Source organism: Micropterus salmoides, unplaced genomic scaffold, assembly GCF_014851395.1.
Source record: "Micropterus salmoides isolate LMB-PRFRI ecotype aquatic unplaced genomic scaffold, ASM1485139v1 Ms_hic_scaffold_5, whole genome shotgun sequence".
NCBI classification, from domain to species: Eukaryota; Metazoa; Chordata; class Actinopteri; order Centrarchiformes; family Centrarchidae; genus Micropterus; species Micropterus salmoides.
This window is the reverse complement of record NW_024044237.1, coordinates 13,809,453-13,830,987: the sequence shown is the minus strand read 5'-3', so window position 1 is coordinate 13,830,987 and position 21,535 is coordinate 13,809,453. Positions and strand designations below refer to the sequence as shown.

The window sequence follows — 21,535 nt, the reverse complement described above, 5'->3', positions numbered from 1 at the left end:
CTGGCTTTGGGTAGAATTTGTGTTTGTGTATTGTCAAGAGTGTGTGCCTGTGAGTCTGCTGTTTATTGCACCATGTGTCTTTTCTTGTTTGTTTCAGTTTTCTGTGTGTGTTGCGGCAGCAACAGCTTTAGAGAGTGTGAGGTCTGTCTCTGTGATGTACGAAACCACCCTGCCTGCCACTCATGGAGATTTACACGCTTTCATTTTTATTATTCAAACAGAGAATTCCCATTTGCTCACCATCCAGCCTGATCTAACTACCACCACCACCAGTTACCAAGGCACCCTACGTTCTCGCCACGATGCCACTGGGAAATTTTCAATGACCAATGGGCCTCTGCTGGACCCGCTTCCCAACGGCTCGCACACTCTGCACAACGGCAAGCTTAACTCAGACCCTGCTGAGTTTGTGAGCAGGCTGTCCACTCAGAGCTACTTTAAAACGCTGCCCCGCGATGTAGCTAACACCTCCTATGGGACCTTCAATTTCCTCGGTGGGAGGCTGACGATCCCAAACACAGGTGGGTTCTTTACGTTTTAGGTTCATGTTGGTTTCTAAGGGGCCTTTCACGTCTGTAGTTCGGTTCACCTTCTATGGTGGTCCCAAAGAGAAGGGATCATAGATTATGAGCATTGTAAATCAAGACTGGAAACTGCACTTGCATATCATAAATAGACAAAAAGTGACAGAAACAGGCATTTTCTACTGTTATATTATGTAAATGGTTAATGTGTGGTTGCTACGTTTCACTTGTTTTTAATGTGAAACTGCTAAAATGCACATTGTATGACACAAAAATCTCTCCTTATGTGATGATGCGCCTACATGTTATGGTTACTAAATGGTCTTAATAAATACAGCGATTTCATACAGATCAGGACATTTTTTTTAATAGATGGATTTAATAGTAGTTTGGATTATTATCTCATAATAAGTCACACCTACTATCAATACAAAACTCTTTTTGGTTCTGTTTCTACCTGTCCAACATTTTATGATACTTGGGGTTTAGTTGCAGTTTCAACTAATATGCCCATATAAAAATTTTGTGTTCGCTCTTTGTGACCAAAAATGACAGTCCTCAAAACTGTCCAATCAATGAGTTATCTGTTAGTTCATAAGTCTTGCCAAAGGGCAACAGATTATTTATAGGTCTGGACCAGTTTACTGCTTCCTACTGTAATTTGTAAATGGGATTTATGAAAACTCTTGAGATGAGATATCAATGACTAAAAACTCTTATAATACCAAAGTTGTAAATTAAGAGCACAGTCATTTTCATTTAGGTATTGTTTCAGTAGACACAGCATTGTTAAGTCTGTGTCTGTGTACACATCCTCTGTAGGACCTTCTGTTTGCTGCCATACTTAAAACAAGAGAAGTTCTATCTAAACAATGTAACATCTGCTACTAAATGTGGAAATACGGTGGAAACAAATCGATTTTTATTTGTATTGCACAGGACATACATTGTCATTGCTTTTACATAAAAAAAGAACATTTACACAAACTTTATTACACCTGCTTTAATGACACAATGCCTCTGACTGGATATTAACAAGCAGAATTTATCAGTAACAGCTGAGTCCCATAAACGTCTCACCGTCTCATTGAAACCGACCCAGACCATTCAGCCTTTAAATCTTGTGCATGTGGTTTTCCTAATAGGTTTGCACCGGGATAACAGAAATTAAAAGTGTTTCAGTGCTTCATACAAAACAGCTTAATGCACAGGCTGTATTTTCTGTCTGTGAGACAGTTTATAGTTAGAAAGCACAAGAGACTCCATAAAATGCATGAAGGGCTTGTTTTAGCTGGGTGATTAATAAGAAGTTTGCTTGTTTATCTAAAAAGTGCCTAATTCAAAGATTAAATTGTACAAAAAAGCAAGGTATTTGCCATCAGTATCTCAAATGCATGATTGAGTAAAATGTTTTGTCAATATCCTACATCTACACTGCACAGCTTGAACAGTTGAAATAAAATGAATAGCTATAAAAGAATAAGTGTGTGCCAAATACATTCTACTCCTGGATTCCCGGAATAAAACCTAGAACAAATTTTTCCAATTAGGTCCCCTCGCTTATGAAAGAGCTGGTTGAATTGGTAGCCGATGTCCACAAGTGTCAGTTGTGTGCTAGGAGCATGGACAAAGGAATAGAGATAGTCCATTAAAGATTAGTATGATAGAATATATAAAAAGCCCACCATCATTAGTCTCCTGTTTTGCTTCCCCTCTTCACATTAGCGGAGTACAGAGATTATATAATTACACTGGAAGACAGTAACTTGGCTTATTGTAGGCTGTCCAGATTAGCCAATGACAGTGCCAACACTCCAGTATTTTGTGGGAGAAAAGGTCTTTTTTTGCGTGTTTTCCTTGCCATCACACTCTATCTGTCTCTTTTCTCTGTCTCTCCTCTGCTCTCTTACAGATATTTTATGCATGGATTAACTCAAAGCCATGTAGACTATACCACGCATTGGCACCCATCTTCTCATTGGGACACACACAAGAAAAAAAACCATCAGTACTCGCATGCATTCACTCAGAGGAATATACTGTCATTTAGCACAGTTTCAGAGCAGGCACATGGAAGACATGGTTTATAGATTCAGACAAGGCTGTGAGTATTCAGGCACCTTCGCCTTATTCAAACAGAAGCTTTCATGATGAACAGACCCAGTTTACAATCCAGAGACTGTTAAGAATTGTGTCACATAGTCACTGTTTGCGCTACATTTTAAAAAGGATTCTAAGAGGATGATTTTGGCATGAGAATCACAATACAAATGCCACAACACTCAAGCTACCTCAATAGCTCTCTCTATTCTCCAAGGTGCATTCCTACACTCTCCTGGGGAAGTGTAATTTTCCTGGAGTAGTCTGTTTCATGGTCTCAATTATCTACTTGGTGGCAGACGGAGGACATTTAAACTGCGATGCAGTGTGCGCTTTTGTCTTAGCTAATTGTTGACCATGGGGACGCGTGCCTCCTCAGTTGCCAGTGCAGAGATTTGCATCTACTGTACCTGACGGAGGCTGCCTCTGACCTTCAGAATAGATTTGTTTTTTGTTTTTGCAGCCATACAGTTTTGTTGAGTGGGCCGCCTTCCTTTGTGAGATAACAAAAGCGTTGTTCAGTCAGAACAAATGAGCCTGTCCCTCTCCTCCTTACCAACCCCCCTCCCTCACTCTCTCTCCCTTTGTTGTTATTTGCATTAGGAATCAGTCTGCTCATTCCTCCCGAGGCCATCCCCAGAGGAAAGATCTATGAGATTTATCTCACTGTTCAGAGGAAGGAAGACTTAAGGTGGGTCTCTTTAACACTGCCTAACTGGCAGTCTTCCCTGGATGCCACTAGGCTGTTTGTTTTGATGCTCTACTGTTCCATTAGGAAAGGCTTAAGAGTCTGTGCCAGTACTTGTGGAGGAGGGATGTAAATAAATAACGTAGCCTTTTACCAAGACATGCACTGTTTAAGTTAAATTAATTGTTTGGTAAACACTGTTTATTTGGCTTGCTGCATTCAGTCTCAGAAGGCACCGTCATTGTAGCATGTTGTGACAGTGTTATGTTATTACTCAGCCATCACAACTAGGGCCAGCTAGGCAGTGAGTCCAGCAGGCTTTCATTATTCTCTGTTACAGCTGCTAGATCATTTGCAGAGGTGACAGGACCATATCCTGCTTACAAGAGACCTGTAAATTCTCACTATTAACTTGACGAGTAAAAGCACTACATCTCGATTCATTCCCCCCCCTTTCCTCTCCATGGTGTAGGTTACCCCTGGCTGGTTGCCAGACCCTGCTCAGCCCCGTTGTGAGTTGTGGCCCTCCCGGGGTGGTCCTGAGCCGGCCAGTTATCCTCAGCATGGACCACTGCTCTGACGCATGCCTCGATAACTGGGCCGTCCGCCTCAAGAAGCAGAACTATGAGGGCGCTTGGGAGGTGAGACAGCACTATAACTCCAGCACAAATCCTCCATAGAAGGACAAAGTTGCCACCCATTGAATTTTCTGAACTCACTGAGAGCTTTCTTTTGAAAAAGTACAAACTTGCTCAGCAGTGACTTGAAACTCACATAGGAAAGCACTCAGTGCTGTATAGCAGAGGTAGTTCTGGCCCAGCACTCGTCCACTCCATAGGGTTTAAATTATATTGACCATCAGGTGTTTTCTCGTTGGGCTGGAACAAAAGCCTGGAAGCACCGGCTCTCTCTAGCTCAAGAGTTGCTAGGCAACATGTGTCTCAAAACAGAAATTCTCTAAGCAAATTACTGATCCTCAAAGTACTCTTCTGAGTGCTCCTTGACCATTTTTGACCACTGCTTCCAATTACAGAGCTCCCTCCTCATTTTTCTAACCATGAAATTTGAAAGTAACCAGAACTGCCAGACTCCAGTAGGATAGAGCTGAGAAGAACGTTTGGTGTCCACTCACACACGCAGACACACACACACATGCAAACAATGGTTTGAGGCAGTATACCCATCTCAACAATCCAGAGAGATTGGAAAGGGTGCTGGTGGGCTTTGGAGTGTTACTAGGTCTTCTTTCATGTTCGATATTGTGCATAAATTATTCAGCCTCCCCGTGTGTGGCGGCGGTGGGGTGTCTGTGGGATGGATTGGCCTGTCTGAGGCAGAGGTTAGACCAGCACTTTTAATCATCAGCCGGACCAAATATAGCCCAGCGGCCTGACTACGTGGCCACCAAAGGAAAAAGTGGCAGGTGAACGAGAGGATGAGAGTAGAAACAACCAGAGAGAGAAGGAAAATAAAATAAGGGAGACAAAGAGGGAAAGGCAAAGTGGACAGGCAGGTAATGTAGATGTAGAGGAATGATTAGACAGAGTGGGAGATTGGAAATGTGGCTCAGGAAAGAAGAGAAAAGACATAAAGAGATGGTGAAAATGGACACTTAGAAGGAGTAAGAGAAATGAATTGCCCGTTGAGTGAGCGCTCAGTGGCGTAATAGAGCCACCTCACTCTCTGCTCCAATTCGAAGAAATTTTAAGATGATGAAAAAGTGAGACTCCATTGTGGTTGCATAGCAAATGAGTTGTGTCAATACTAATTCTATTGATGTAGATGGTGTCTGGTTGAATCGATCCTAGAGGGGCTTGCCGGGCATTTGGCAGGCAGAATGCTCTCTTCAGCTTGATTGGCTAATGAGAAGAGTCAGTCAACTGGCATGATGGGATTTTAGAGAAAATGTTGTCACCTTGGGTCCAATTTGTCCCCATCAAATTAGCCCGGAGAGCAGTGGAATTATCTCATAAAACTATCCGGTAGTGTGATGGGATAGGCTATTTTCACAACTCTGTCATCTTTATTAGAGATGCAGTTGTGATACAGCACTAAGAAAGCGAGAAAAATCCAATGTTTAACTTTGTCCTTTTTTTTTTCCTTGGCAAATTAAAGCACCAATTAATTATTGTGATGCCTGTTGGCATTTTTTCACAACACTCCTCTCCATCAGGCAACAGTGTTGCTTTGCAGATAAATTGGCAAATTGTTTTCACCTTTCTTAACAAATCTTAAAGGCTGAAGGAATTTCCGGGAATCCCAATAATCGGATATTTACTGCACCTCCACAGTCTTTTCTTTCTCCTAAACCATCTATTCTTGCCAGGAATCTATTCGAGTCTCCTTTCATGTCAATTGAGTACCTTGTTCATGCATTATTAAGTAAATTGATGGTGTTCTATAGGACGTGTCTTTGTATGAGGGAATGTGTCTTTATGTCAGTATGGGTGTAAGTGTACTGGAGTGAAGAGAGAATTTAATTTTTTTTTCCCTCTGATCTAAACTGTTAGATACTTATGTAACATTAGCTTAAAGGCCTTTAGCTTAAATGTTAATTTATCACACTGAAGGAGGGACAGAGTTGGGGGCCTTGCTCCAAACTACTTTCCTAACACCCATTTACAAACAACCATACAGACATCAGGGACCCAGGCAAACACATTACCCATCCCTCCTACATAAATTGGGTGCTTGACCTTCCATTCACACCTTGTGTTTTTTTTCTCCACCTCACCTCCTCCAGGACGTCCTGCTGATGGGGGAGGAGCTGGTGTCGGAGCCCTATTACTGCCAGCTCGAGGCGGAGACGTGCCGGCTTTTCTCGGAGCAGCTGGGTACTCTCGCCCTGGTGGGAGAGTCCCTGCACATGGGTGCTGCCAAGCGCCTGAGGCTGGTGCTCTTCTCTGATGCGTACTGCTCCACACTGGAGTACAACATCAGGGTCTACTGCATGGACGACACACAGGACGTCTTCAAGGTAAATTGTGACAAAATGTACCGCTGCCTGTTATTTTGTTTTGACGGGCTGGGATTGGAGCGAGCGGTTTTGCATCAGCTGAATGATAGGTAGGCTATTATGTGTAATAATAGCATTGTCGGTCACATTGGAAGGTTAGTAGAAATCAGCGCAGACATGTAGGAGTTAGGCATAGCCATGGTAAATTGAACAATATTGCAGGCCTGATTACACCATGTGCAGTTCAAGGGTGTATGATTTGTAGAGCTGATGTTCCCTCCTGAGTCTTTTGAAACCATGCATATGTCCAGGTTAATCATGGTATACAGTACAATTTGAGTGTGTTTTTGTGTTATGCCAGAGATGTTTTATTCCTTTCATGCTGTCAGTGGTTCTGCTTGGCTGCTGTGGGCCAAGAAGTTTCCCATCACTTTGTTCAACAGCATATTTCGCTTCTCTTTTTTGCTCTCCACGCGGACAGAGTATAATCAAGCACTAATGCCTTCCTCCCTCCCCCGAGGACTGCCTCTGAGTAGCCTGTTAAGATTTCATTTGCATGGTTAATTAGTAAATTAAAAGGAGAGCCTGCCCCAATCCTTTCCCAGCAACCCCTGTGCTCTCTCTCTCTTTCTCTCCACACCTCTCTTCCTCTCTCCAAGCTGTTCTTCTTGGTCTGACGCCACCCACAGCCACAAGTGCCACTTTCCGCTCGAGTCCACTTTGGCCCACTGTAATGGCTGACCCCCTTGTGGAGTGGCTCGCCATGGGCACAATCTATGGATGGCTGTGGGATATAAGCAATGGAAGGTGGGGGGGGGGCTCTGTCTGAAATTAGCATTCTCACATTCAGGGAGCTGAAGATGAGATGAGAACTGTGCACAATCTCTAGCTGTGGGGTGGGAATTACTGAAAACTCTCCTACCTTACATCTGTCTTTTTGTGGGTCAATTCTACTCCTGCTGCTATCTTTCTTAGTTCCTGACAGCTATTGCATGACAGCAGGCTCAGGGAAATAGCTGGCTGACATTCAGCTGTGTTCTAATGTAGAAATAAATGTAAAATGTAGCATACAGGAGCAGATGCAGTCCTTCAGAGCAGAAAGATATGACCCCTTTTTTGTTTACTTGCTATCAAAGCAGTTATAATGATAGGGCTCTCTCTATATATATTCAGATCATCAGGTGACCTGGTGGTGTTTTGCTGCAGTGTGACTCTTGAAATGACCTTGTGTGTCCTGTGCTGGATGCAGGAAGGCTGCTGGTGCACAAAAACTCTTACTCTCTCACTCTGGCTAGCTCTTGTTCTGCTATTCTCCCGCTCTCTTAGCCAGGAAAAGGACATCTGAGCTTGTTGACTCCAGCACTTGTGCTGCCATACTCTGCGGCTCCCTCGACGCCCTTGAGTGCATTAGCTCCACGTCTCTCACAAAACCTGGTCCTGTGGTAAGCCACGGTGTCTCTAGGGTTTTGTAGTTTTTAGTGAGTGATTTAGAATGTGGCCCACACTGTTTAGTAATCTCGACTTCACACTGCTCTTGATGCTATTATAGAGGGAGCAGTTCATTTAGCAAGTACATTAACCACTTTAAGTGGAGATTAAACTTCCCTGGAGAGGTTCAGCCTAATCACTAATCACTATCTTTAAAATGCACCATTTATGATTAGACTTTCACTATGGCTACCATTAGTGTTAATTGTAGTGTGTAGCAGTAGGTGATACAGTGGAGTGGCACAGCAGCATTTTTTTGTCTGTGTTGATGTACAGTACTCTTTCAGCACATCTGAATCTTTGACAGCATTTGCAGCCTGCTAAGGTACTGCTCTTCGTTTTTCAGACAAGAAGTCAACTTTGTGTGCATTAAACAGGTTGTACTTTTGATGGGAGATGAAAGGAAAAAAAATGAAAAGGTATTTCTCTGCATTTTCTGTTGGCTGTTCAGTGGTAGGAAGAACTGTGGAAACCAAAAGCGATTCTGAGGTTTTCTCTCCAGTCCCCTTGCTGGCTGTCAGTCTGCTCTGACAAGCCTCCATCAGAGAGAATGACATGCACACACACCCACAAACGCATGCGCACACTCATGCATGCTGTACCATGCAATCTCTTTATCTCGCAATTACAGCAGATTAGAACCAATGTTATTGTCTTTGATCCTAAGTGTGCGGGGGCTCTGGGGAAACGGTGACATTTCCGTCTGATGCTTGCCGTATGTTAGCATGGCTCTGCCGGGACCAATTAAGTTAATATTTAATGTGTGTCCCACCCTTGATGGGCCCAGCCAAGGCTGGCACAGCAGCAGAGGAGACATGATCGGCGTTTGGTAGCGCCCTCACTGTGCACTCGGTTGTTCCCAGCAAGACCTGTGGGAGAGCATCACTGATGTTCTGCCATCCCACAACTGATTGAAACACCTGTAGTGAAGCAAGCCTCCAACTCCGTACAGAGATAGACCACCAACGCCAACATCTAATTAAACTGGAAGGGTGCCGACAAAGGTGTCTTTTTAGGATTGGAATATGCTGCAGTTAGTTTTTTATATTTAGCTGTGATATTCAGAATCTGTCAGCTTTTGGTATGAAGGACAAAATCATCAGTATGTTTTCTACCATGCATAACCCACGTTTGAATAGTGGAACAATAACAAAATATCCTGGTGTTTATTGATAACTAAATGTTCTTCCTTTACGCCCACATGTCTGTGTTTTGTAAGGCAGTGGTGTTGTACAGTTAAAAAAAACATGTAGAATGATTTATAAACCACCCACTTTCTGTCAGATTTATTTTCTACAGAGGTTGAAGCACAAGTCATGTTTTTTGTATTGGGCGGTAGACTTTTTGAAGGGCCACCTTAAATACTAAAACAGTAAATTTTGTTTTGAATAACAGCATGGGATTTATTTTGCCATGTTTGCAGTGGCCCTATGGATAGCAGTGTAGGTCGGTCTACCACTTTGGTCCAGACCAAAATATCAACAACTATACATTCCGGTTGCACCATCATCAGTTCAAAAAAGAACATAATGAGTTAACTCCCTTTGTACTCTCAGTATTGTATTTCAGACTACAGCATTTATGTTTTCATCAATATTCATGTAATGAGCCCAAAACATTCAGCTTTTTGTCTCTTGATTGTAAAAATCTATGTTCCAGTGTTAAATGTGTGTTTAATTGATGTCTTAACTGGTTAAATAGTGGCTCCTGGATTCTTTTGTACCGTGTTCGACCTCAAGCTATTATTCTTATTCTCATTTGCGTTTAAAAGGGCTCGTTAAGTGTTTATGTGCTCCTTCCACTATGACGTTTTCTTGCTAACTCCTGAGCAGCAAGCTACATTTGGGCAGAAACTTTTTGCTCTTATGTATCAGAGGAGAGAAAACGAGCATGTACAAACTGTAATACAAACAGATTTTCTGATCCCTCCATCAGAATAGTTACTGGCAAAGACTTCTAGGAAAGAAAAAATCCAGAAGAGCATAGCCCAGTAATTGCTGGCATTAAGTTAAAGACGACAGTCAGCTTTATCACTGAGCCCAGCTGAGAAATTGTTTCCATATTATATTTCTGTGTTCCTGTGTGCTGTTTTCTCCCATCCTGCTCGGTGATTTATCAGGCAGAATGTGCATCTTTTCCCTAGCAAACACAGTCCCCATTTATAACTGAGCAGACAAGTCCCTTCTATTTGTAGTTATTAATCAGAGTTGACTGTAGCGGGCACGGCCACTGGAGCTCAGACTGATAGACTCTCAGTCAGAGAGGAAAAGCCTGTCACATCCTGCTGACAAATACACAGATTTATGGAGCCCACATAGCCAGGCAACTCTCTATAAACAAATGCATTTGCCTGAAAAGAGCAGCTCTGTAAATGGATCGTCGCTATGAATGCACATTTTTAAACACAAGGACATATTATATTGCTAAGAGTGGAGGGGTGAGGACGAGTTTGAGGATATTAAAGCCTGTGTATCTCTGTATGACTAATTAACTAATCAAACGCTAGTTATAATCCACTCCAAGCCATAGATATATATATATATATATGTATGCCTCTGTTAATACTTTGATTTGTTTAGACCATGTTTCTGTCCTCCATCCGATGGCTGGATGTTGTTTTTGTTGCAAGAGAGAGTTTGGTGCAGCCACTAACCTCTTTCTGTCAGCACCATCCCGAAGAGATTAGCTGTATGAGTGTCTCTTGTTTCCCAGTGGATCCCGGCCCCAGTCCATCACAGTCCCAGCTCTGGTCCAAGCTGAGAGGATGAGGGGATGGGTGAGGAGTGGGGTGGGAGAAGAGTGAGGGTGGGAAGAGGGTTGAAGTCATAGAAAACTGTGGCCATGATTGCAGTAATCCTGTTATCTCTCCTGCTAAAGCTGGCCACTCTAGTGACCTGGAGACACAAATGTTAAGCTGCCTCTGTCTCTCTTCTCTCTTGCTCCTGCTCTTTTCACTCCTCCCTGCTCTATCTCACTCTCTTTAGCCAGCCTCATTGAATGTCAGGGGGTGGTCTTGGCTCTGCCTGACTCTAAATTCACAGTCTTCACACACACCACAGGCTTTCTCGAATTCCGTCACAACAAAAGGGGTTTTTCTCCTGCAGTACTTGAACTTCTCGCCCATCTCATGCATCTTAATGTTTCCACAGTGGTACAGGGTCAGGGTGTCTTAAGAAAAAACTGCTAGTCTTATCTAAGCACAATTCAGCTCTGAGTTGATGATTAATATGCGATTTGATAAACTAATTCAAAACCTTGCATTGTTTTCTCCCAGAACAAGTAAATAATATGGTCAAATTTAGCTTCTCATCTATTAGCTCGCTCACGCTGTCATTTGTTAACAGGATAATGGGGCGTAAAGCGGGCCATTATTCTCACAGCCCAGAACATATGCTGAAAACCTGCACAAAACACACACTCTAATACACACATTCAGGCACATATAAACAATACACAAGCGAGACAGTGTCATTTGAAAGCAAGGACATGTGCACACTTTAAAGTGTCTCATCCCATGTTTTGTATTTTCCCTCAGCTCAGTGTCTCTGTCAGGAAGCAGGGGTGCCATGTCCTAGACCCTGTTTGATTATAATCCTGCCATGTCAGCCTTGAACCTAAAGCAGACCAGTTAGTATTCATTCTAGTAGCTATGTGTTGATAATAAGATAATTGGCATTCTGCACTCTCTCTCTTACTAGCATGCCTATAGATCTGCTGCTATAGGTCAAAGTCCTGATCAAAGTCCACCAGCCCCAATTTGCAATGCTAATCACCCCCAACAAATAATTGTGCTTAAGAACTGTGTTAAATGAACCTCTCTGGAAGCCCTCATAATGTGCCTTTTGTCTGTGTAAGAGACATAATAGCAGAGGGCTTTTAATTCTGTGGAGAATGCGCTGCCCCCTGTTATTAACTCATTAGACCTCGACGCTTTGATTCAGAGCCATTGTCTGACCTTCCTACTCTGAGTAAGTGGGCTGGGTAACATAACAAGGCTCTGGCGTAGCAGTACAGTGAGGGAAATATTCCAGCTAGCCACATACTATCAGATCATTGTACATCTTTAATGTTCTGGGACATTTGGGTGAAAGGAATAATCCAATGTATATGCAGGAATCGAGATGGATAATCAGAGGGGGCATAATATTCCTGTTAACAAGAAGATAAGCACCAAGCAAACATGGAAATTAACAATGAGCTGAGCAAACATGGAATTTTAATTCTTGGGCTGAACCGAAACGTGCTCATTTAGTAAAGGAGAGAGCACATCAAATAACAAAAGCAGGTAGAGATTCCAAATGGATAATTAACAGCTTCCTTTCCATTATAATTGGAATCAGTCCAGCCCATTCCTGGGAAAGAGGGCAGAAAATTGAATCAGTGTTGTGCAGATAGAAATTACTGTCATTCTCCACCTTAATTAGATGTCTTTGCTGAAATCATACCATAGGCAACAATGCTGGCATGCAGCACTCAACATATGGCCACTATCTACTCGCACATCTCCCACTTGGGGCCGTTGTCTTTGAGATGCGTCTCCTAGACTCCGAGGTTCATTCTGGCTGCCTTTTGCCATCTTGTTTGCCTCCTCAGACAGATTAAAAGAACATGTCTTATTTCTGAGGTCTTTTCTCACTACTAATTTCAGAGGCTTGTTTTTCTCCGTTGTAATATGCTCCTCTGTTTGGAGTGATCGCCATCCAAAGTAAGAGAGAGACTCACTCAGCACAAACCATCCAGCTCAAAACGAATTGATAGATCAGAGGGAAATGCTGCAGATATTATCATCCCATTCCAGATGGTCATTTGGATGGCAACAAATGGTCCACTGAGCAAGTCCCACAGAGATTAAAATATTAAGCATGCATTTACAAATCTTTCTTGGCACGAAAACAAAAATGAAATTAAGGAGATTCACCATGCGAGAACAATGAGCAGTTGACTAATGGCTGGTCCACTTACTTCATCACAGTCCAGGTAGCTAGTAGGCCGGGATGGTAGCAGTATTTGCATGCTAATGCAGTTGCTGAAAGCTGGGCGCACACAAGCTGAGGCAGGGGATCAACCTTGTGGTGACATTAAAGCGCTGTGGAGAAGAGTCGATCCAGCCTGCTGCGGCCGCATTCAGCGGCACTGTCTTCCTTTCCTAAGATGTACTGTGCCCCTGCCTCACGCTCCGTGCTGTTTGTACGTGTGTTCATCTGCACGAGTCACAATGTTTGTATGTTCCCACCATTATCCATGTCTTTTTATTATTATTTAGATTTTTCCACTTACCTCTGTGATTGTGATGGTAAATGTGTTTCCTCTGAGCGATTCCTCTCCCTGCCCCTCTCTCTTTCATCAGGAGGTCATGCAGATGGAGCGGCAGCTCGGGGGTCGGCTGATTGACGAGCCTCACGTCCTGCTTTTCAAAGACAGCTACCACAACCTGCGCCTGTCCATCCATGACATGCCCCAGGCGCACTGGAGGAGCAAACTGCTAGCCGGCTACCAGGTGTGTTGGCCGGCCCTGGGAGGGCTGCAGGGGCCAGGGAGTCACACCAGATCAGAGAGGGAGCACGGAGATGTAATATAAGTGCCTGGCTGAAACTGTCAGATTTGTGTGTCAGCAGTTATAGGGCTTTGTAATGTGTTTTTTCACTCAATTTAAAATCCAGTTGTCTCGAGTTATTTTAAATAGTCACTCAGAGAAATTAAAGAAGAATGTACGAGTATGTGTCGCCAAAAGCGATGTTACTGAGTAATCAAAAGTTCTTCAGGAGCACCTATTTATTGTTAATGAGGGTTCACGGTCTAGTCATCTCTTTGGAAAGTTATTTTAATTTTAGTTGGCTTGGAGTTTTAATTGAGTATGTTTTGCTTTGGCTTCAGTTGATGACTTTAAAGATTCACACAAAGGAGTGTTTTTCAGTCTGTTACTGCAGGACTCCTCTGTTCAATAACCTTTCTGTTCATGACACTGTTTGCAACTTTAAGTCATTTATTGGAGTCGAGAGAACACTTGTGTGTGCACCCTTGTCCGTAGAGTGTGCATGTTTATGTCCGGTTGTGCTTCTGCATGAGGTGCATACATGTGCAAATTGGAGCTGGATTGTATGCGCTAACCCAGAGCTGCAAACTGATTGATTATCCTAGCTGCCGCTCTCTCAAAGGGAGCTCAAATGAAATATAGAGCAGTATGTAAATATCTGGAGCTTCTTGGAACCTCTCCACCTCTACTGCACTCCCCACACCTGCGTGGCCCACTGCACTGCAGCCCAGCAACAGAGACACAAGGGCTGTTCAAAGAGGACTAGAAAATGTTCTGGCTGTAACTATGTAAGCACTGAGCACCAGGTCCCCGAAGAGAACACAGGCTACGCCAAGCAAGCAGCGGCAGCAACAATGCACCCAGAACAGAGGCTTATTCCTCTGGACTGCGCCTGTTCATTTGGAAGTGTTATCCTCCTCTCAGCAGTGCGGTCAAAAAAGGCCTTTAGTGTCCCTGTGGCCCCGTGAACACTTTTGTGCGTTTCACCCGGCCCCTCCGTCATCTGTCTGCCTGGGTAACAGTGCCCTCGTTTGGTTAGCAGTGTGTACTGCAGCCCACACTTCAGCCTCAAGCTGAGTTCTTGTCAGCTGTTGAACCAAGGGTGAAGTGAGGAGTTAGCGTGCCCTGTTTTTTTTTTTTTGGTTTGTTTTTTTTTACCTCACTGCTTCTCCTGGGATATGCAAATGAGGCATGAATATGGAGCAACAGTGAGAAAGATGTAGAAATGATTAGCCTTGAATACATTCTATCAAACACTCCCTAGTAACTGTTTGCTAGACAGAAGCTGGTGCTGTACAGCAGTGCTAATCAAAGCTGTTATGCATTCATTTAGATCTCCATGTCACATGTTGTGTTTTAGATTTAAAGTAGAGCTGTGATGTTTCAGCTTGGTTACTATCAGCATCATTTGTAGCTCTGCGGAGAAATGCACATGCAGTACGTACCTGCAAAGAGAGGCTGAATCAAGAGAGAAATATTTGCTAAATGAAAAATGTTTCTCATGCCAGAGATACAGATATGGTGTGTTGTGCTTCTGTAATCATTTCAGGCAGTCAGACAGCTATTAACTGACATAATTTCCCTTTAACTCACCTGAATGTTGTCAGTCTGCTGCCTCAGATATATTTAGTCATTTTCACCTAAGGAATGACAGCTTATGTCAGTGTAATTGATGATGATCTCAGTGTATTCTAGGCAGGCGGTCCAGTTATGCTGCATTTCAGACATGCGGTTCTGACTGTGCCGCTGCGCTGCCGTTTGTGCGTGCTGCGTGTTTTGTTTTTTTTCCTGCAGGAGATCCCGTTCTACCACATCTGGAACGGTTCCCAGCGGTACCTACACTGCACGTTCACTCTGGAGCGGCTCAGTCTCAGCACCTGTGAGCTCACCTGCCAGCTGTGTGTGTGGCAGGTGGAGGGGGAGGGACAGAGCTTTAGCCTTGACTTTAACATTGCCAAGGTAACGTTAAGCATAACTACTCGCTTTGAACCTGCAACTGATTAAGCATTTGGCGTTTTCAGTAGTCATAAATGAATTGTTTTTATACTGTGTTGAAGAAAAGGTTTGTTTTCATTCCTACTAGGACACCCGAGCTGTGGACTCTGAGTTTCTGTTAATGGACAATAACGCCACAGCTCTGGCAGGGCCCAGCGCCTTTCAGATCCCGTACCTCATCAGGCAGAAGATCTGCAGCAGCCTAGATGCCCCCTGTCCCAACGGAGCCGACTGGAGAATGCTAGCACAAAGACTTAAACTTGAGAGGTAAATACCAACTGCACAATCCCGTAATACCTTATCTGATCACTGATTGTCGGAGCGCGCCGGAAAAGTCAGCTTACACAAAGGCTCTTAAGAAAGAGCCTGATTTATCAAACCCCTTGAGAATAGAGTCTGCGGGGGCAGTATATGTACAATACTCGAATATAGCATGTTTAAAATAATGAACATGCAATCCCACTAATTGTGATACTAATGTAGAGGTTAACATGTAACTCAGAATTCCAGTAATTGCACACCGGAATTGCACAAAAGTGCTTCACCACAGAAGAGTGTTTTTCCTAAAGTTAAGGTAAACAAGGTTCTGCTTAAGCAAACTAATCCTCCTTTGACACAGCTAACATTATAGGATTAATGTGGACTTGATGGATACAGCTATCATTTCTGCAAGAAAACACGACCCTGTTCTTCCCTTTTTTTTTCTCCTCTGGAACAGGTAAGCAGCTTAACATCTACAGCTAAACTTGTACCTGCTACGTTCTGCTTAACAGTTGTAATTGGAAAGGTAGCAAGCTAGCTGTCCATCAGCAGCGAATAGAGATGGAGTAGGTTTGGATCTGTGCCGACATCAAACAGTTTGTTCTCACAGTTACTGTACTTTATCACTGGAGTACCTGTAACAGAAAGGAGCCAGGCATTGATCCCCTATCCTCCAATTTAATTTCTACCCCGTAATGAAATCAAATGGGTACACTTAATTTGTCCAATCAAACTTTATTTACCCCAATTAATCACAAATTGAATTGATGCACTACAGGTTTAATTAGCAATGTTTTGCTCAACATAATCAATTCTCATTTAGGCCTGAGGAAGGAACAACCGCTCTGTTGTTTGATCCGTCCTTAACAACGTGTTTTCCTGAGAAGGCAGCAGCTCCTTGGCATTCTGTCATGCTGTATTTCTGTGTTTGTTTCTCTGTGTGTGTGTAAAGTGTTCAGACCGAGCGGAACGGGACCGATCAATAAAACTTAAAATGCCAAGAACCTTGTATTTGATCTTTCTCTCCAAAGACTGTGCAAACGGCTGCGTCTGAGCCATACAAGATAAGCTCGTGTTTCACATAGCCAGGTGAATAAGCAGGGCTGACACTTCGGACACTAAGCTCTGTCTTTTTTATCTGAATAATGACACAGAGGTTTGTTCCCAGAGAATTCTTTTGACCAACGCTTTCTCTTTGTCGTGTTCTCCCGACGCCAAGGGGAAGGCTGTGTGCGCTATAAAATCCAATTGACTCAAAATAGCAGAGTGACACTGTTTTCTCAGTGCTTGTGTACTGTCAATGCAACCGCGTGTTTGTAGTCAATCACAGACTGCTTCACTAAGCAAACAGAAGATACGAGGAAGTAATGGATTCTGTCTGACCTTTGTCAAGGTGAAAAGGACTTGGGGGTGTTTTTTGGGCTTCTTTTCTCACCCCCTCCCACCCGGTAAAAAGCACTCACACAGACCAACATTCCCTTTGTATAAAGAGTTTACGCTGTTCTTTTTATTTTTATTTTTTTTGATGCCATGTGCTCTACATAACAGTTAAGGCCCCAGACATTTGGAGAACAGAAAAAGGCCATTAAATCAAACAAGCATCTTCAGGTACTGCAGGGATCAGGTCCCACTCAACATCAAATATACAGCTGGCTGGGGCCACTGCTTTGTTGTCATTGATTGGGTTTGATCGTAAAGGTTCTGCTCCTAAAATGGAAAAGGTCACTTCTGACTTAACTGTGAAAGTCCATATAGGATTTACAATATGGGATTTAGAGCCAATTTCAACATCAAATAAAGAGGAATGAGGCTTATGCTGTTGAGCTTCAAATGAAAATTGCCAGATTCTGTATTTGATGGCAGTTTTAAGAGCTAGGCTGTGTTCTTATACCTTTTATCATTTTTTTACTTAGTGCTCCACAACAGCATATCAGGATGTAGCAATATAACACACAATAAAACTTGACATTGACAGAGTTACAAGAAGCAGTAGTGCAATAAAATATTGTCTGAAAAGGTTTTCCTAAGACTCCGTTGGTGCAGAGCAAATGCAACACTGCCCGTTGTGATTTGTGCACATCGCTTGATTTAATAAAAACATCTCATTGGTCGCTCACTGTTGTTTTTGTGTTCTTCTCCTCTGCTCCTCTCTGCAGACACATGAGTTTCTTTGCATCCAAAGCGAGCCCAACCTCTGTGATCCTGGACCTGTGGGAGGCACAACATTTCCACAGCGGCAACATCAACCAGCTGGCCACGGTCATGGCCGACATTGGCAAACAGGAAGCCATGATATTCCTGGTCTCTGATGGCGAGTGCTAACCCAGAAAAGGGGGAGAGACTGGTGCAGAGGAAGAGATCAGAACACGACAACACACACACACAAAAAAACCCAACAGTAACTGCAGCCATCGAAGAGCAGAGCTGTCCCAATGTCCCTCTTCACTTCAGAAGATAGTAAAGGGTTTATGTAAGACTGAGTCCCTATTTCCCATCGAACAGTAAAACCCTTTTAATGACGGAGCAAACGAGGGACCAGTGGAGTTTGGGTGTGTGCGGCGGAAATGTATTCATGAACTCAGTACAGAAAATACCCTTTATTTTCCATCAGTGATTAAGTTAAATTAGTCCACACCCTGGTTCTACTTTAAAGATAACATTAAATTAACTTCATGTCTTTTATATGAATAGGCCAGTTATGACTAATAAGGAGCGATATGCAAACGTAATGCCCAATACTGCAAATTCAATGAATCATTTTTGGACTTGGATTAAACAAAATGATGGATGACATATTAAATATTAGATAAAAAGGGATGTGACAAAATGTGCCGGTAACTTTGGGTTAAACAGGCGACATATGCAATTGGCACGTTCATTATATGGCATTATGACTTAGATGCTGAACACAGTTCATCTCATATGCGTCATTTCTTAACACACACACACACACGGCTTGTAGCACATCCTGGACTTGCAGGTTTAAAAATAGATTGTATGTCAAGAAGCCCCAAAAACTCCGTCTCATCTTGTTTGTGTTTTTTAGTCCAGCCGGTATCACTACTGTGAATGTAACATCTTGACATCTTGATCCAGCGAGACGCTTCACAGCTTTCCTGCTTCTAAATCAATATGTGGGGTTTGTTTTGTTTTTTTAACTTTTCTGAGGGGGGTTGAGTAATATCTTCACTAAAAGGCATATTTCAGAAGCCATTCCTATTTAAAGCCTGTGATTTTGATCCGTCCAGTTTGTCACGTCTTTCATTACCCCAATTGTTCATTGTGGCGTTTTTCTATTTCAAATTCCACAGCTAATGAAGGAGCCATAGGGCTGAAAGGCGTTCCAGCTGCATATATGTGAACTATGAATGTCGTCAAAACTCATTTCTAAAATGACATTTTCCCCCTGATTACATTCATTCTGTGGCAGAGGATGTTAAACATAAAAGCATGGCCAAAAGGGTTCTTTTCCCATATGAATAATATACAGCACTTTCCAACAACAAATTCTTCAAAATTGTCACCAGATTTCTCACGTTGAAAGGGTCATCGTGCATGTGTGTATAATTCATAAAGCAATGTTAGTGGGAATTCTATATTTGCTGTGTGGCAAACAGTATTTCCACATCAGAGAAACGCCCGTCTCAGAGAAAGTTAAGAGTGGCTTATTCCTAATGTCACGCCTTCGCTCAAAAGATGCTTAGAAAACGTTTTCCCCATTTCATTTCTAGCCAGGATGGCAAAAATGATCTAGCAGATGCAACAAACTATGAACTGCAACTACGCAGTGGCTTATCATATCTATATCTTTGCATTAATTTACAGTGTTCTTTATTTTTTATTAATGGATCTGTGAGGTCAGGCAACATAAATACACAGTATCTTTAAAGCCCACTGGTTCAGTAATTATCCTTTGGAAAGGTGTGAGCAATCCTAAATTAGCCATAGTTCTCTCTCAGTCTGCCTCAGGGTTGCATGTGAAGTTGTCTGTTAAAGTTGTAAAGAGAGCCCTTTTCATTAAACCCCTTCTTATACAAACTAACACAGCCCATCCTACCAGCTCCTGTGGCTTCAACCTTTAACACGAACTGGAGCCTCTTTTATGATTGTCAGATATTAGAATGTACATTTGTTTCCGGGGGGTGGGGGAGTATTTCTTTACTTTGTTTCTTTTACCCTTTTTTAAGTCTTAGACGTTACCTTGTTTTGTGTGGTATCTCAGCACCTGGTAGCTCTTCAGCCTCTTTTTCATCCCACACGCCTCCTCCTGCCCAACATGTTTTTACAAACCCCTGTCCTATTTGATGTAGAGATGCCATGGAATAACATGTTACCTTTTTTATTATTAGAAACCCTTGGATTAAGCCCCTTTCAAACAAAATGGCGATATCAACTTAAATAAATCTTTTCATGTTGAAATGGATCATCGCCACATGTAATATGTAAATACTTTTTCTATACCAGCCATGTGCTGTCACTTTGCATACTGTATATCAGCAAAATTGGTAACCAAAGTTTTATGAATATCAGTTGAGGCCACTACATCCTCATATTGTATCCATTCAATATTGTTTCAGCATTGTTTTACTTGCAACTAGTATAGAATAAGTCAGAGTTGCTGTCTCTTCTAAACTGTGGATTTAAAGTCCAAATAATTTCTTTGTCCAATTTCCTCGCTTTTGTCTTTGAGGCAAGTTAATGCTGTCTGTTCAAGCAGTAATGTCAGTTTATTTTATCACTTTGTAAAGAAATGTAAATTATATTTTAATATGAAGCCAAAAAAAGACACTTAACTGGCGCAGCATTTGTCAAGTCTAAACCGTGACGTGTTTGCCTATATACTGTTCTTTGGCGATCTAGCAGTGAAGACTTTTTGCAGTGTTAAGGGTTTAGAGACTGTTTTACAGGAAGTTTCTATACATATTTTGTTTGTCCTTACTCTGCATATGTCTACCTGATTATTGCTCTAACTGTAAGCATTTAAGTACAAGGTGGAAATAGTCACTAACGCTTAGTGAATCACAACACTGGGACTATGCGGGGGCTAATCGGAGAAAGAGGCCATCAGTTCTTGGTCACCGAAAAGCCAGTGTGAACACAGCACGCTTAGATGAGCCATGGCAGTTGTACAGTCAGACTGCGTGCAAAATTTTTATCACCTGTCATTGTCTTGGATGTGTTGTCTAAGCACATTTCAGTAATGTAATTCACCAGCCACCAGGATGTTCAGCATCCATCTTCACATCTTTCTTGTCCAACAAATCTGCAATTAGTGTGCGTTTGTGTGATGAATACTGTCCCCTTCATGGTGAAATCTGGGCCTGCTCGTTCTTTGTAAGACTCGTGTCAGTAACATACATGCTTTGTTCAAAGGTTTGTAAGTTTACCCAATGAGTTATGAGGGAAAAATTGTTGCATCTTATAACTGTACTTTTTGTGTCACTCATTACTATTCAGTGTCAAGGACGTGTGTGTGTGTGTGTGTGTGTACCTCCCTGTCACTCTGACTGAACAGTTTTCTTTCTGAACTAAGAACAATAGACTTCTGTACTTGTGAATGGTTTTTCTATTTAGTTCCTTGCCTTTCTGCAAGTCAAAAATGCTGTATTTATTACATGCCACAGCGCTTATGCAATTGTATAATCCTTTTGTTGTTTTTTTTTAACCTTTTGTGTTACTTATCGTTAATGTAAATTGTCGTCAAACCTTTTGTGGCAATGGGAAAACTCCTAAGGGAGATTTTCTGTACTTTTTGGACAATGATATGGATTTGTGGGTAGAATTTTGGAAATTCGTTTCTAAGTGCTTTCAAGTATTTACTTGGCCTTATGTATATATATATCTATGACATTTCAGAAAGGTATGTATAGTAATTCAACCTGAAATTGTTGTAAATAAATTATATATTGTTAAATCAAGGACTGGATCTTTTTACTTGGAACATTAACTTGAGTTGCTTATCAATTTATTTTCAAAAATACAAATAATAA

General features: G+C 42.3%; 1 protein-coding gene across 4 annotated transcripts in view; it reads left to right on the top strand.

Moving 5' to 3' along the window:
• Window positions 1-21,463, top strand: part of unc5a (unc-5 netrin receptor A) — a 133,325-nt gene extending 111,862 nt beyond the window's left edge. For all 4 annotated transcript variants that reach the window (XM_038699996.1, XM_038699997.1, XM_038699998.1 and 1 more), the window contains 8 exons: window positions 222-521; window positions 3,228-3,315; window positions 3,785-3,953; window positions 6,056-6,289; window positions 13,104-13,253; window positions 15,084-15,248; window positions 15,373-15,551; window positions 17,702-21,463. In XM_038699996.1, the coding sequence (XP_038555924.1) occupies window positions 222-521; window positions 3,228-3,315; window positions 3,785-3,953; window positions 6,056-6,289; window positions 13,104-13,253; window positions 15,084-15,248; window positions 15,373-15,551; window positions 17,702-17,867 (1,451 nt within the window). In that variant the 3' untranslated portion in view covers window positions 17,868-21,463. The remainder of the gene's footprint in view (window positions 1-221; window positions 522-3,227; window positions 3,316-3,784; window positions 3,954-6,055; window positions 6,290-13,103; window positions 13,254-15,083; window positions 15,249-15,372; window positions 15,552-17,701) is intronic.
• The last annotated feature ends 72 nt before the right edge of the window (window positions 21,464-21,535 follow it).